The 14,679-nt window shown below is 47.1% G+C and overlaps 1 protein-coding gene across 2 annotated transcripts; it reads left to right on the plus strand.

Moving 5' to 3' along the window:
- The first annotated feature begins 1,876 nt into the window (after positions 1-1,876).
- Positions 1,877-14,486, plus strand: nectin4b (nectin cell adhesion molecule 4b). Of its 2 annotated transcripts, none has more exons than XM_034554817.1 (11): positions 1,877-2,042; positions 4,512-4,712; positions 6,796-6,963; positions 8,985-9,263; positions 10,215-10,332; positions 11,980-12,131; positions 12,283-12,436; positions 12,565-12,640; positions 12,919-12,978; positions 13,396-13,575; positions 14,143-14,486. In XM_034554817.1, exons 1-11 carry the CDS (start codon positions 2,015-2,017, stop codon positions 14,464-14,466), a joined length of 1,740 nt encoding a protein of 579 aa, XP_034410708.1. In that variant the 5' UTR covers positions 1,877-2,014; the 3' UTR covers positions 14,467-14,486. The 2 variants fall into 2 exon arrangements, with proteins under 2 accessions (XP_034410708.1, XP_034410709.1); XM_034554818.1 differs by having other exon boundaries at positions 14,179-14,486.
- Positions 14,487-14,679: the final 193 nt, after the last annotated feature.

The following is a 14,679-nucleotide window of genomic DNA, read 5'->3' on the forward strand; positions in this document are numbered from 1 at the left end:
TAATAAAGGCTTTTACTCGGTGTGTTTCTCAGAAAACAGAAGTTTGAATTTATCTTTCGTTTCCGTTGGAGTTCCTTTTTTTTTTTTTTTTTTTAATTAAATTTTTAGTTTTACTTCACAACGGTTGTTTCTTATTACCAATTAATTGCTCAGATTAATAATTTTTTTCATAATCTTTTGATGTGTAAAACGTCAGAATTCTATATACAATAAATAAGATCCATCTTGGTGTCTAACAATTGCTAAATCTTATATATATAAATCCTATATATATCTAAAACCTATATACATATACGAATGTGTGTGTGTATACATATATATATATATATATATATATATATATATATAAATATATCTGCTGCTGTTATGTTTTATGTTTTTCTGTAATATATAAATATATATATTACAGGGGAAAAAATTACAGAATATATATATATATATATTCTTTCTGTAATATATATATATATTATTATGTTTTTCTTTCTGCAGCAGCAGAGGTCACAGACATGTCGCTCGCTTATTGACACACACACATAACTGTCGGTGTATTCATAACAGCTCTGAGTGACCTTCCCCCTCGGGCTCCTCACAGCAACTCACTCATCCGGACGGTTGCAACACCTCCACCTGTGCAGCCGCTCTGGGGGCGTGGCCGCATTTTAAATGAGCTCGAATTGAGTATTTATCAGACGACGCACACGCACGTTCACTGGGTTTCCGTTGTTATTGTTGGGGAGACTACGGGGTGTCGGACCGACGTCATGTCGGCGTCCACGTGAAGCACGCTGCCTGCTGTCGCTGCGGCCTCGGCCACCAGCTTCCTGTCGCACATCAAACAGGCCCGAATTCCTGCTGCGTTCATGTCCTCCTGGGAACTTCGAGCTTCTGTATATGAGAATTGTTGGTACCGCGTGTTGTGTTTAGAAAAGGCAAAACCAATTAAACTTTATTTTAGGAAAAAATATTTTGTGGGGAAGCCAGTTTTATTTTTTACATGTTCAATATCTTATAATCAAAAGCAATGCCTCTCTTAACAATAACAGCCCCTATACTAACAACTAAAGATGAGCTTAAAACGTTTTTGTTTTTATTTTGGCTATTGAAATGTCCACCATGCTGAAAGTGAGTACATTGTGAAACGTTTTTTATTAATATAAATTGTTTTCTGTCATATTCTCTCCTTTGTTTTTCTCTCTTTTGCTCAAAAGGTTCTCTAAAGTATAATGTAAGATACATTATTATACAAATAAATAAATACAGCAGGACGTCCATTCTTGTTTGTCCTTTTTAAAAATATATATATATATATTTTCCCGACTGGAAAATAACTATTTTCTCGACCCCTCCATAAACGCAGCACCGAATGGGCGTGTCCACCCGGAGCAGTGGGCGGAGCCGGACGCAGACAGGTGTAGAGGCTCAACCCAGTGTTGTAGGTGCGTTCTCCGTGTGCGTGACAAGGCAGCACGTTCCCGTTGGCTCAATACACGCTTTTATTTGTCTTCTTTTTTTTGTTTTTCTTTCGCGTCGGCTCAAATATCATTTCAAGTGTATTCGTGTACTTTAAAACCACTTCCGGTTGGTGAGTTCACGGTCCAGGCGGCACCAGAGGACTTTTTTTTTTTATAACACATGGAAATCAAGTTAACAACTAACAACGACACTCAAAAAGCCAAGAGGGACGACACAAGTGGAGCTTTTATTTTGTAAGCGTCACCTTGTGTGTGTGTGTGTGTGTGTGTGTGTGTGTGTGTGTGTGTGTGTGTGTGTGTGTGTGTGTGTGTGTGTGTGTGTGTGTGTGTGTGTGTGTGTGTGTGTGTGTGTGTGTGTGTGTGTGTGTGTGTGTGTGTGTGTGTGTGTGTGTGTGTGTGTGTGTGTGTGTGTGTGTGTGTGTGTGTGCGTGTGATTTGAACACCTGTTGCACCTGCGGACCCCTCGCGGGCATCGAGCACGAGAGGAGCGTGCTAAGCTCCCAGGTAGCAGCTCGCAGAGGACGGGGACTCGGACCATAACGATGGAGCTGGCGCTGCTTGTACTCGTCGGTGAGTTTTCTGTTACATCCATTTATTTACTCTTTGAAACAACCTGCACGCTCTCTGCTTTGAATTCTCACGCATTTATTTTACTTCTTTTTTTAAGCTGTAGGGATAAATAAATAGTTGCAGTATGTCTCATACTCGATATGCATTCAAACAATAACTTTATTGTATTTCCCATTTCCTGTAAAGTAATTGATACTCTATAAATGATCAATATAATATTAAAGTTACAAACCGCTTTCGAACAAAAAAAAAGGTCGAAACATGAATGAAAACACCAACTCATGGTAACTTACATATCTTGTTATGTTAATATAATAACACTTTGATGTTCCAATGAGCATTGTGTGTGTGTGTGTGTGTGTGTGTGTGTGTGTGTGTGTGTGTGTGTGTGTGTGTGTGTGTGTGTGTGTGTGTGTGTGTGTGTGTGTGTGTGTGTGTGTGTGTGTGTGTGTGTGTGTGTGTGTGTGTGTGTGTGTGTGTGTGTGTGTGTGTGTGTGTGTGTGTGTGTGTGTGTGTGTGTGTGTGTGTGTGTGTGTGTGTGTGTGTGTGTGTGTGTGTGTCTGAGTCTGAATATTGTTCATCAACAGAAGCATGTGCACACCTGTGATCGCGCTGGCACGGTCCATTCCCGTCTCTTGACGTGTGTTGTGTTTCTTGTGTTAACCGGCCCGCACAGTGACCTCTGACCTTTTTTGGGCTGTGGGGAGGTTTGGATCACAGCCCCAGAGGTCAGAGGCTTTAGTCTTTTTATTGTTTCTTTTATTTATTCCCACGCTCTTTTGGAACGACACGTTCCACAGTTTGTCCCTGCGGGTGTGGAGAGAGAGAGAGGAGCAGCAGAATGCGGCCCGGTCACATTCTTACACACACTTCGGTGAACACCAATCCGGACACATTGCCCAACGTGCACCCCTCCCCGTTTATATATACGTGTGACTCTTTTCTGTCTCCGAGGTTAAACTGAGGCCGCGCTGCTCCCATTTAAAAGAAGAGGGACTGTTGTTGTTGTTGTTGTTGTTGTTGTAATCCCGTAACCAATGGTGTAATGAAGTTACTGTCGGACAGAGGGAACAGGAAAACCTTGTCTGGCAGCCTCGTGACGTGTGTGTGTGTAAAACTCCTCCGTTCAGTTCATTGTTTATCTCTTGATTCTTCACATCTCGTTTTTTCCCCCTTCTTTAAAGTGTGTGTGTGTGTGTGTGTGTGTGTGTGTGTGTGTGTGTGTGTGTGTGTGTGTGTGTGTGTGTGTGTGTGTGTGTGTGTGTGTGTGTGTGTGTGTGTGTGTGTGTGTGTGTGTGTGTGTGTGTGTGTGTGTGTGTGTGTGTTGTAATCATTAATTGAGCTCACGAATCAGTAACCACAGAAGGGGGAATAAATAAATAGTGAGTCCAACCTAGAAATCAAAGGGCAACTGTTTGATTTTTTTTTTCCCCCCTGTTTGAGTTGTCGAAGCATTGCACACACACACCCTGTTTGTCTGGGTTGTGTGTCTGTCCCACGCTCGTAAAGGTGATTAAGGTTCAGTCAATCTTAGTCACCGGTTGGCTGATGACAGCGTTGATAGTGAACACCTCACCGGTGTGAGGCCGCCTCCCCCGAAGCCAGGTTGGCTTAACAAGGAATACAACAAAGTTAAAAGACGTATACGCTTTTGTGTCTCTTCTCAGTTGTCAAATTCACAATATGAAATATTGATGCCCAAGCAGACGACTGCAACAGGTAATTAAAAGTGAATAATTGAGGCAATTAACACGTCGCACATCAACACAACGAGACAAACGGCGTCCTCTCAATGTCGAGCACAATAGAATGCATCTGAATGCATTGTGTAGTGTCATCCATAAGCAGTTGGAATACCAGGTCAGGTGATCAAAGTCTCATAATAATAATAATGCATTTAATTCATATAACGCTTTTCATAATACTCAAAGACACTCATATTTACATAAACGGACTGAAACGTTTAAAACAAAGACAACAGAATAATTGACTGAATTTAAAATAAATGAATTTCAAAATATCTACTAGAAGTACATTTCTGCTTTTTGAAAGAAAGAAGTGTGTGTGTGTGTGTGTGTGTGTGTGTGTGTGTGTGTGTGTGTGTGTGTGTGTGTGTGTGTGTGTGTGTGTGTGTGTGTGTGTGTGTGTGTGTGTGTGTGTGTGTGTGTGTGTGTGTGTGTGTGTGTGTGTGTGTGTGTGTGTGTGTGTGTGTGTGTGTGTGTGTGTGTGTGTGTGTGTGTGTGTGTGTGTGTGTCAAGGCCTCCGGTGGTTGCAGTGAATGGGGAAATGAATAAATGGACCTGTTTCTTTTAAATCGTAAAGGGATCAAATAAAAAAAAAAAAAAAAACACAGCTTAGTTGATTCAACTTGTAGTCGCTAAAGGAAAACCATCACCGCAGGTCTCCAGAGCCCGAGCTGGTGGTTACCCTCCACTCACCCCCCCCCCCCCCCCCCCCTCTCTTCCTCAGCGGCGTGCGTGCAGGCGGACTTCGTGGCGCCCCCTCAGCCCACCACCTCCATGCGCTCCTTCGCCGAGAGCGAGACCCGGCTGCCCTGTCACTACCAGGTGGAGAACGGGGAGAAGGTGGTGCAGGTCACCTGGACCAAGGAGCTCCCGGACGGCGGCAAGGACCAGATCATCACCGCCCACTTCCTGGACGGCCACACAGGTGAGTTCCTGAAGCACAAGTCCTCCTTCATAGATGCTATGGTTACTTCCTGAAGCACAAGTCCTCCTTCATAGATGCTATGGTTACTTCCTGAAGCACAAGTCCTCCTTCATAGATGCTATGGTTACTTCCTGAAGCACAAGTCCTCCTTCATAGATGCTATGGTTACTTCCTGAAGCACAAGTCCTCCTTCATAGATGCTATGGTTACTTCCTGAAGCACAAGTCCTCCTTCATAGATGCTATGGTTACTTCCTGAAGCACAAGTCCTCCTTCATAGAGACTATGGTTACTTCCTGAAGCACAAGTCCTCCTTCATAGATGCTATGGTTACTTCCTGAAGCACAAGTCCTCCTTCATAGAGACTATGGTTACTTCCTGAAGCACAAGTCCTCCTTCATAGAGACTATGGTTACTTCCTGAAGCACAAGTCCTCCTTCATAGATGCTATGGTTACTTCCTGAAGCACAAGTCCTCCTTCATAGAGACTATGGTTACTTCCTGAAGCACAAGTCCTCCTAAAGTTAAGAAGCATCTTTAAAAATTAAAAAGTTTTCTGTGTAACGTTAATGATTTAAAACAGTGCCGCTATATGCCGCTGAATTACAAAGTAAATGTAATTCATTACCTTAAATGATGCTTACCATCCAAATTGTGTTATTAAGGATTTTTCTTAAGAAATTGACGCACTTCAATCACACTCAATCAGCTGTTTGTAATCGTTCATACTGGTGACCTTTTAAAACGGACGATATTTAGATTTACTGCAGGAGGAACGCATTTAACCTTTAACCTGTGTGGTGCATGGTGAGTGATGTGTGGTGAGTGATGTGTGGTGAGTGATGTGTGGGCATGATTAGTGATGTGTGGTGAGTGGTGAGTGATGTGTGGTGCATGGTGAGTGATGTGTGGTGCATGGTGAGTGATGTGTGGTGCATGGTGAGTGATGTGTGGTGAGTGGTGCATGGTGAGTGATGTGTGGTGCATGGTGAGTGATGTGTGGTGCATGGTGAGTGATGTGTGGTGCATGGTGAGTGATGTGTGGGCATGGTGAGTGATGTGTGGTGCATGGTGAGTGATGTGTGGTGCATGGTGAGTGATGTGTGGTGCATGGTGAGTGATGTGTGGGCATGGTGAGTGATGTGTGGTGCATGGTGAGTGATGTGTGGGCATGGTGAGTGATGTGTGGTGCATGGTGAGTGATGTGTGGGCATGGTGAGTGATGTGTGGTGAGTGGTGCATGGTGAGTGATGTGTGGTGCATGGTGAGTGATGTGTGGGCATGGTGAGTGATGTGTGGTGAGTGATGTGTGGTGAGTGATGTGTGGTGAGTGGTGCATGGTGAGTGGTGTGTGGTGAGTGATGTGTGGTGAGTGGTGCATGGTGAGTGATGTGTGGTGCGTGGTGTGTGGTGAGTGATGTGTGGTGAGTGGTGCATGGTGAGTGATGTGTGGTGCATGGTGAGTGATGTGTGGTGAGTGATGTGTGGTGAGTGGTGCATGGTGAGTGGTGCATGGTGAGTGATGTGTGGTGCATGGTGAGTGATGTGTGGTGCATGGTGAGTGATGTGTGGTGAGTGGTGCATGGTGAGTGGTGCATGGTGAGTGATGTGTGGTGAGTGGTGCATGGTGAGTGATGTGTGGTGCATGGTGAGTGATGTGTGGTGCATGGTGAGTGATGTGTGAGACATGCGGAGCCATCTTTAATATTTTTTTAGTTTGAGGCCACATGCCTGCTGGTTGGTCAGAAGGACGGAGGCTTGTGTAAACAGGCCGGAGTACAAACAGAGTATTTAGCATTTTATTTCCGAGAGTTTGAGGGTTTAACTTTTGTGTGTTTTCATCAATCTTCAGTAAAACTATAAGCCTCATGTGTTGTATTTCTGCACACTCGGTAAGCAACGGTTATGCCCTTCTGTTAACTTCCACCTGGATTATTTGCTATAGGTGAGCTTGTGACGTCTTTGGATGAATTGCATTGTGCGTTTCAATCCATGTTTTGTTGTTGTTTGAAACCTTTTGTTTAAAGCACGATGAACGTGCGACGTGGCCTGAGCGGAAGTCTGTTGTTGTTGTTGTGCGTCAGAGTTTGGGCGTTACGCCGGCCGGGTGAGGTTTGAGAGCGGGAGCCCCACGGAGAACTCGGCGCTGCTCATCCCCAGCACCGAGGAGTCGGACCAGGGCCACTACACCTGCCGCATCTCCACCTTCCCCAACGGAAACTTTGAGAGGCGCATCACGCTCACCGTCTGGGGTAAGTCTCTCTCTCTCTCTCTCTCTCTCTCTCTCTCTCTCTCGCTCCCACACTTTCCTAATCCCATCAGAGCTGCTGTAATGATGTTTAAACCCTCATCATCTTCGTAGGAGGAACCCGGGGAGGGGGGGGATGAAATTCAGCCGGTTTGTCAACGTGGCCAAGAAACACTGACGGCACATCTAAAGCTTCCGTGGGAGTTTTTATTCTTTTCACCTTTTTTTTCCCCCCCCATTGTGACGACTTGAAGCGGAAACGTGGACGTTAAACGGGTCGCTGGTGCGTTTCCGAGTCGCGCGAACTTCATTCGTGGAGCTCGAAAAAACCTGCTCTTCACCTTCTGTTCTCTGGCCTCTGAACAGGGGAAATATGGAATGGAGGAGCTACAGAGACGTACTGTATGTACGTGTCCTGGAGCATGCAGCCATAAATATTATGCAGATTGGTGGGGCAGATCAGCCGTGGACAGACACACACACACAATCTCATTATCTCCTGGCGCAGATAATAATATTAAGGTGTATTGCTAAATGTCTAGTATCAATGAAACATTCTTACACTAAAAGGTTTTCATGGGAAACGCCTCCATTCGGTCGCCCGACAGAATATTTAATTTGTTTATTATTAATCCTCCACCTGAGATGACGGCGGTTATGTATCGTCCTCCTGGTAAAACCTGTGCCGCTGCTCTCTCTCTCTCCTCTCTCTCTCTCTCTCTCTCTCTCTCTCTCTCTCTCGTGGTAAACTCGTCCCGACCTGCCGCGGATCAGACAGAAACCTGCAGGAACACTCGATCCCCTCCTGCTCCTCAAATAGCTCCTGCTCCAATTCTATTGAAGCGTAATTCAATTGTTCTACAGCATTTTTTTTAAATTGTTGTTATTGTCATCACTTATACATATTATTATGTTCCTTTTTTAATAAGGGCCTTTTGTTTTTGTTGTTGCAGGATGTTGTCCCTGCAGGCAAAATATCTTCCTGTCAATCACACCCCAGGGGCGTGGGGGGGCGGTGCTTGTGATGTCACATGTTTTAAAAAAAATATATAATTTTTAGAGTTTCTGTTGACACGGGTCTCTCCGGGTGGTGGTCCCCCCCCCCCCCCTTCTCTGTGTGTGTTAATCCACGAGGGGGGGGGTCTTCCTCTGCCGGAGCTAAACGTTCACAATGCACCGACACCGCTGTGTGTTTACTTGCCGGGAGACGGTGACTCACAAACGGGTTCAACCAGTCGGTGACACGCAATGAAACCCACGTTGTTCATGGTACAGACAGAAAGGACAATGCGATTGATTGATTTGACCTCTCGGTTCACATTGTGGAGGATTCTCTCCGTTCCTCTGGTTCTCGGTGACTCCCCCTGTGTTCCAGGATGTATTTAAGGTCTTTTTTTAATTTATTTTTTATTTCTCATCTGAGACCTCGATGTCGCTCAAACTTGTCCTACAATGACACGACGATGACGTCCCGGTTTTAATGAGTTTTAATTACAGCTTGAGCTCATTTTTTTTTTGTATACCAATGCCCCCTTTTTTAGGAAGTATTAATTATCTCTTAATCCAGTAATTGTGGGGAATGCGCGGTTCAAACCACATTGCTGTTAACACTAATAGTGGGTGGATATGCGTCGTGAGACACGAAAGGTAATTACAAAACAAACACAAAATCTGAAAACCCAATGCATGTAATGGTCCACAGCACAATTATCCACAACATGGAACATGTATTAGTACACAATGAAACCATAAAGTTAGTGAGTAAATTGACTTTTTGTTGTTTTTATTTAAAAGAACATATATATATATTAATTAAATAAATAATGAATTTTGTGAAAGATGCATTACTTAATTATTAAATCTCTAATTTAATTTAATTACATCCATTTCTTCACCCTGAAAAATCCAGAATCTTAAGAATATGAAAATATTCTTTGAAGCTCAAACACTCGAGTGAAGTAACGATAAGCAAAACGTACGTTTGATGCCTCTTCTTCCTCCTCTTCCTCCTCTTCCCCCCCCCAGTGTTGCCCATCTCCTCCCTGGACCCCGTGCTCCTGGTGGAGGGCCAGTCGTACAGCGTGGCCGCCTCCTGTCGAGCCGTGGGCCACCCGTCCCCCCGTCTCTCCTGGGACACCGACTTGCCGGGCCAGTCCAAGAACCGCACCAAGGAGGGCGGGTCCGTGTCCAGCTACTACTCGCTGCACCCGCTGCGCGGCATGAACGGCAAGAAGCTGGACTGTCTGGTGTGGCATCCCGGCCTGGAGCGGCCGCGCAGGATCTCCAACCGCCTGGTGGTCCAGTGTGAGTACAGCTCTTCATAATATCTGCAGCAGGTTGAAGCTGCACTTCTTTTGTAAGTTGCATTTTGGGACAATGGTGCACATCTCATAATTGACATAGTTTAATAAATCTGCTCAGAGTTTAGAGCATGGGGGGGGTGGGGGGGGCCCGTTGCATACTGCGTGTTCAGTTCTTTAGCTCCTCCTGCTAACGGCCCTTCCCCCCTCTGGCTTTGTGTAGCGTCACCTTCCTATTGGGGGCAGTAAACGGCTGGCAGGAGGCTAAACATGAGCCGATATCGAAGGGTTGCTGGGAAAGTGTTTGAGTGATGCTTCTGCCTCCACTGTCGCGCTTCACTTCCTTCTTTGCACAAGTACAGGCGGCTCAATGTCGTCCAGAGGAGCCGACTTAAACCCAAATGACTCCACTTAGACTTGGAATGACTTGATATTCTCCCAAAGATTAAAAGATTAAAAGGTGCTTTATCAAAGTAATTACAGTGGGGGGGTGTAACTAAGCCCATTCAGTCCTGTGCTGGACTTAATCAGTGTGAGAAGGTAGAGGATCATCTTTTGGATGAAGTAAAGACGTGAAAAGGCCACACACACACACACCCTCTCTGCTGATAACAATCCTCACACACTGTGTGTGTGTGTGTGTGTGTGTGTGTGTGTGTGTGTGTGTGTGTGTGTGTGTGTGTGTGTGTGTGTGTGTGTGTGTGTGTGTGTGTGTGTGTGTGTGTGTGTGTGTGTGTGTGTGTGTGTGTGTGTGTGTGTGTGTGTGTGTGTGTGTGTGTGTGTGTGTGTGTGTGTGTGTGTGTGTGTGTGTGTGTGTGTGTGTGTGTGTGTGTGTGTGTGTGTGTGTGTGTGTGTGTGTGTGTGTGTGTGTGTGTGTGTGTGTGTGTGTGTGTGTGTGTGTGTGTGTGTGTGTGTGTGCTCATATCTGTGTTCCTATCTGTGTTCCTGTGTTCAGACCCCCCAGACCCCGCCATCGAAGCCGGTTCGGGGGACTGGTTTTTGGGTTTGGAGAAAGCGGAGCTGGTGTGCGTCGGCGGAGGATACCCCAAACCTCAGAACATCACCTGGACATGGTACCGTGATCCGAACGCACACACACACACGCAGGCTGCACACTTTGCGAACAACAAGGAAGTGTGCTTTTGAATGCAAAGGAGGGGGCGGCGTCTTTTCTCTCCCTCTCTCTGAATAAAAAGCTGGGGTGTCGCGTTGCGCAACAAGAACTCAAAGACAGAAGGAGATATTTTCACACGGAGGGAGGGGAGCGACGCGAGGAAGGAGACGCACGATAAGCGCTTAATCACAGTGCCGTGCTTTTAACTACCACTGTAGCGCCCGGCAAAACACCGGGTCGGTGCTCAAATGAGAGGCCGTACCAGCCATTACAGCGGCGACTGAACACACGACGATCAAATGTTCAGTGCCGAGGAAGGGGGGGGGGAATATTTGAGCCGAGAGGCAATCTTAATAATAAAAAATAAACATTTTTTTATTTTTTTTTAAACCCTTCGGCGGCGTCGTGTTCGTGCTCACACGATCACGACGTGTGGACGAGCGCCAGTTAAAGTTAGCTAAAGGTGCTCGAAGCGGAAGGATTGACTCCACACAGCTCTCAACATGGCGGCAGCTGTGCCGGTGTCGAATACTGTTTCTCGTCCGATGTGCGTTACCCCGAAACTGAGTCAACCCATAACCACGAAGGGTATAATATTAACAGGATGGAAACAATATTTCATGGGGAAACAGTACGCATATCTCCGGTGGCTTGCGGCTAACGGCGCTAACGGCACTAACGGTACCTGAGATTGCCACCGATGGAAAATTCCCCTGCAGGAGAACCCTCTGTGTGTAGATGCTCACGTTCTAGAGTAACTCTAGAGCCGGATGTTTCACTGAAGTCAGACGAGAAGATCGATACCACTCTCTCGTGTCTGCGCGGTGAACATGAAGCTACGACCTGCAGCCGTTTAGCGTAGCTTAGCACGCTAACAGAATGCGGCGACCTGAACATTGGCGTCGTGATAATTCTCTCACGAAGATCAACGAAGCGGATTACAATCTTTGTGGCTGCTGAAGGTGGTTTTGCTGCTTCTTCTTTTTTTGTGCTCTCTTTCTTCTTCTTTCCACTTTATCTGTATCGTTTTTCTACTCTGTGTCGGATGCACTCTCCACCTATAAAAGGCTGGTTATAGAAGCTAGGTGGGGCTTTTGAGAAAGGAAATCCGAGCTTGCCCCCCCCCCTCAGTGAAACCAGGGGCAACATGACCCCTCTCAGCGGACCTGATCAGAAACCGTCTCTCCCATTATGCAACGTCTTCAGCTGCACTCGCTTGAACTCGCTTAAATCCCCCAAACGTAGCACTTATTCGGCCTGTTCGAGATCAATGGGCGCCGGTCGTAAGCCCAGCAGGTTTGGGATCAGGTGCAAAGGGAATTGGTGGTTACGCTCTCTGCGGTGAACCTGATCCCCGTGCTGTGCTTATTTTAGCGACGCGAGCCGTGTTGGTTCGGGCCTCATTACAGATGTTTGTGGTTTTTTTAATATTTATATTCTGCACTGGAATGCAGGTCCTTTTTTTTTTTTTTTTTTTTTAAAGTGAGTCACAGCTGTTGTGAGTCACGGGCTCGTGCACGGCGCGCACATCGACGGGTTCACCTCTGGTTCGCCTTCGTCAACCGACTGACGGGTGACGCCGGCTTTTACCGATTTTTCTCCACAGGAAAGGAGGAGCGCTGCCGGACGGGGCGACCGTGGATGGAGGGAAGCTCGTGTTCGGACGGGCCCTCCGCGCCAACGACAGCGGCGCCTACGAGTGCGTGGCCAGGAACCACGTGGGAGCGGGAGCGAAAGATTACGTGATGACGGTGAAACGTGAGAAAAAGAGAATCGGTCCCCTGTGTTGGTGCAGAATGAGAGGACAGACGCTTGGATTGAATGCAAGTTTGCTGCACCCTTGTGGTGGAACACGCCACTGCGGAGTAGACGTTCATCGGATGTCTTCCTGTCCTCGTTCTGCTTCCAGAGTCCCCTCAACAGACCGCGGACAACCTGCTGCTGATCGTCATCGGGGCTTCGGCCGGGGCGCTGGTCCTGGTCCTGGTCCTGGTCGTCCTGCTGGTCAACCGCCACCATCGACACAAAAACAAAAAGCTCGAGATGGAGCTCAGCGAAAAAACGTAATGTCGGCCCACATTCTCCCCCGAAAGGCTTTTTATTTAAACCCCCCCCCTCTTATGGTGACGGCAGCTGGACCGGCGAAAGGTTTTCGTAGTTAACCGTTTACACGCCAATATTTTATTCTCAGGGAGGAAATTCAAAGCTTCTCCAGACAAGCCTCCTTCAGGAGACTGAACTCGGTCAGCACAGACCCGAGAGTGCAGGTACACACACACACACACACACACACACACACACACAGTGAGAACAATAACTTGCCGGGTGCAGAGAAACCAGATCTGCAGACACACCTGGGCGTGGTCCAGGGTGGGGGTGTGGGGGTTGCCCCATGTCTGCCGACCGGAGGCCGATGATTGCAGGTCGCTCGCTGCTTCAAACGCATGATAATGAGCGTCTGCGAACACGCGGCGTGTTAACATCTCCTTCTGGGGCGACTCGGTTCATTTATCGTTGTCTCACTTTCTCTCTCTCTGGATTCCAGCCTGAAGATTACTCTCTGCTCCGAGTCGACAGCCGGATGAAAAACAGCCAGATTTCTCTGGTGAGTTCCTCTCTGGGGGAATTTATCTGATCCCAGCTCCTGGAATGTGAAGATCGTGGCGTCTTTACATGATTTGTACATTTAAATACCTTTCTGGTTTCAGAATGTTGAAACAAAAGGGGTCAATATTATTATTATTATTATTATTTTTTTTACATTTTTGAGAATAAACAATTAATTGATTTAATCTGTGAAATCATCATGGTCATTTTTTTGTTAAATTATTTTTATATTAATGTATAAATAATATTTATTATTAGTTTGAATCATAATGAGTTAGTTGCAGACATTCTGCCATGATTATTAAATAATAATGCCAGAGAAATCACTCCGATGTGGTTCGGGGAGGATTTTTTAATGAAATGAACGACAAAAAGTATTTTATCCCCCCCCCTCCCCCCCTCCCCGCCATTACAGGAGCGACCCGTCTCCACCCTGAGTGGGAAGTGGGGCCCTCCGGCGGAGGTGGACGAACTGGGGCGCCCCGTCGTCTGGCACGACGGCAGAGAGAGCCTGAGAGGGGCGGAGCTGGACCGCGAGAAGGAGGAGCGCCGGAGGAGGGTGGAGTCGTACCTGAAGAGCAGCAACATGTCGCTGGTACGTGAGATTAGGAGGGTGGGGTGGGGGGGGGGGGATGTTGCAAAGGTGTTACTGCAGAATCTGGGTCGTCATGGAGACGAAACAAAAAAGGACTGCAAACTCTGTTTTTATTATAAAACAAAAGATTTGTGTCCCTATGCACTCGTTTTTATGTGGTTATTGACCAACCTGTTGCGAAACAACGGCACCCGACGACGCTGCTGCGAAAGCAGATCATTCACCGCCCCGTGTGTCCTTATTGTGTAACTCTGCCCACCTTTTTGAAATGGGGTCGTCCATGTCGTATGGTTCAGGTTTTTTTTTTTTTTTTAGGACACGCATTAATTTTCACTTGCAAGCAGACGCGCAATACTGAATCTCGTAGGCTGTTGCGCAACGTCCTGCAAAGTGTTTAAACCTTTGAAATAAGTCCAAATGAGGACTTTTGGATTTGCCCCATTTTGAATTGACCAAGAGAAAAAGCGGCGTAAGAAATGAGTTAAAAAACGTGTAAAGAAACATGTAAAAAAAACGTCCGGCGCGAGGGGGAGAGGTGGTAACGTGTTTCTATGCCGTTTACACCAGGACTCAGGTCTGCCCTCTTCCCTGGTTCCCCTGAAGGCCCAGCAGGACGAGGGCGTCGGGCCCAGAGAGCCGGACCTCAGAGAGGGAGACCCCCCGCCGCAAGGAGACGACTGGACTCCCCCGCCGCCGCCGCCACTACCGGCCGAGGAACACGACGACGAGGAGGAGGAGGAAGAAGAGGAAGAAGAAGAGCAAGAGGAGGGCGCCTCCTCCTACCAGCTCTCGGAGGCGCTCACCAATCACTTCTACTACAGCAACGGCGTCCTCAGGCCCAGGCCGCACTCCAACGCCATCCTGCTGCACCCCAGAGGGCAGATCATCTAGACCCCCCCCCCCCCCCCCCCCCCCCCGGACTCTCACCCACACACACGGAGAAGCCGGCCGGCATCGAGTCCGACGCCGTTATTCTTCAACCTCGCTTTGTACAAACGTGACTGCAGGGGGCGCTCGACCCGGAGAACGAGGCCCCTTATCCTCACTTTATGAATGACATTTTTGGGGCATTTTGTGCCTTTTTTTGTTATAGATAGCCGACAG

Source organism: Cyclopterus lumpus, chromosome 17, assembly GCF_009769545.1.
Source record: "Cyclopterus lumpus isolate fCycLum1 chromosome 17, fCycLum1.pri, whole genome shotgun sequence".
Classification (NCBI taxonomy): Eukaryota; Metazoa; Chordata; class Actinopteri; order Perciformes; family Cyclopteridae; genus Cyclopterus; species Cyclopterus lumpus.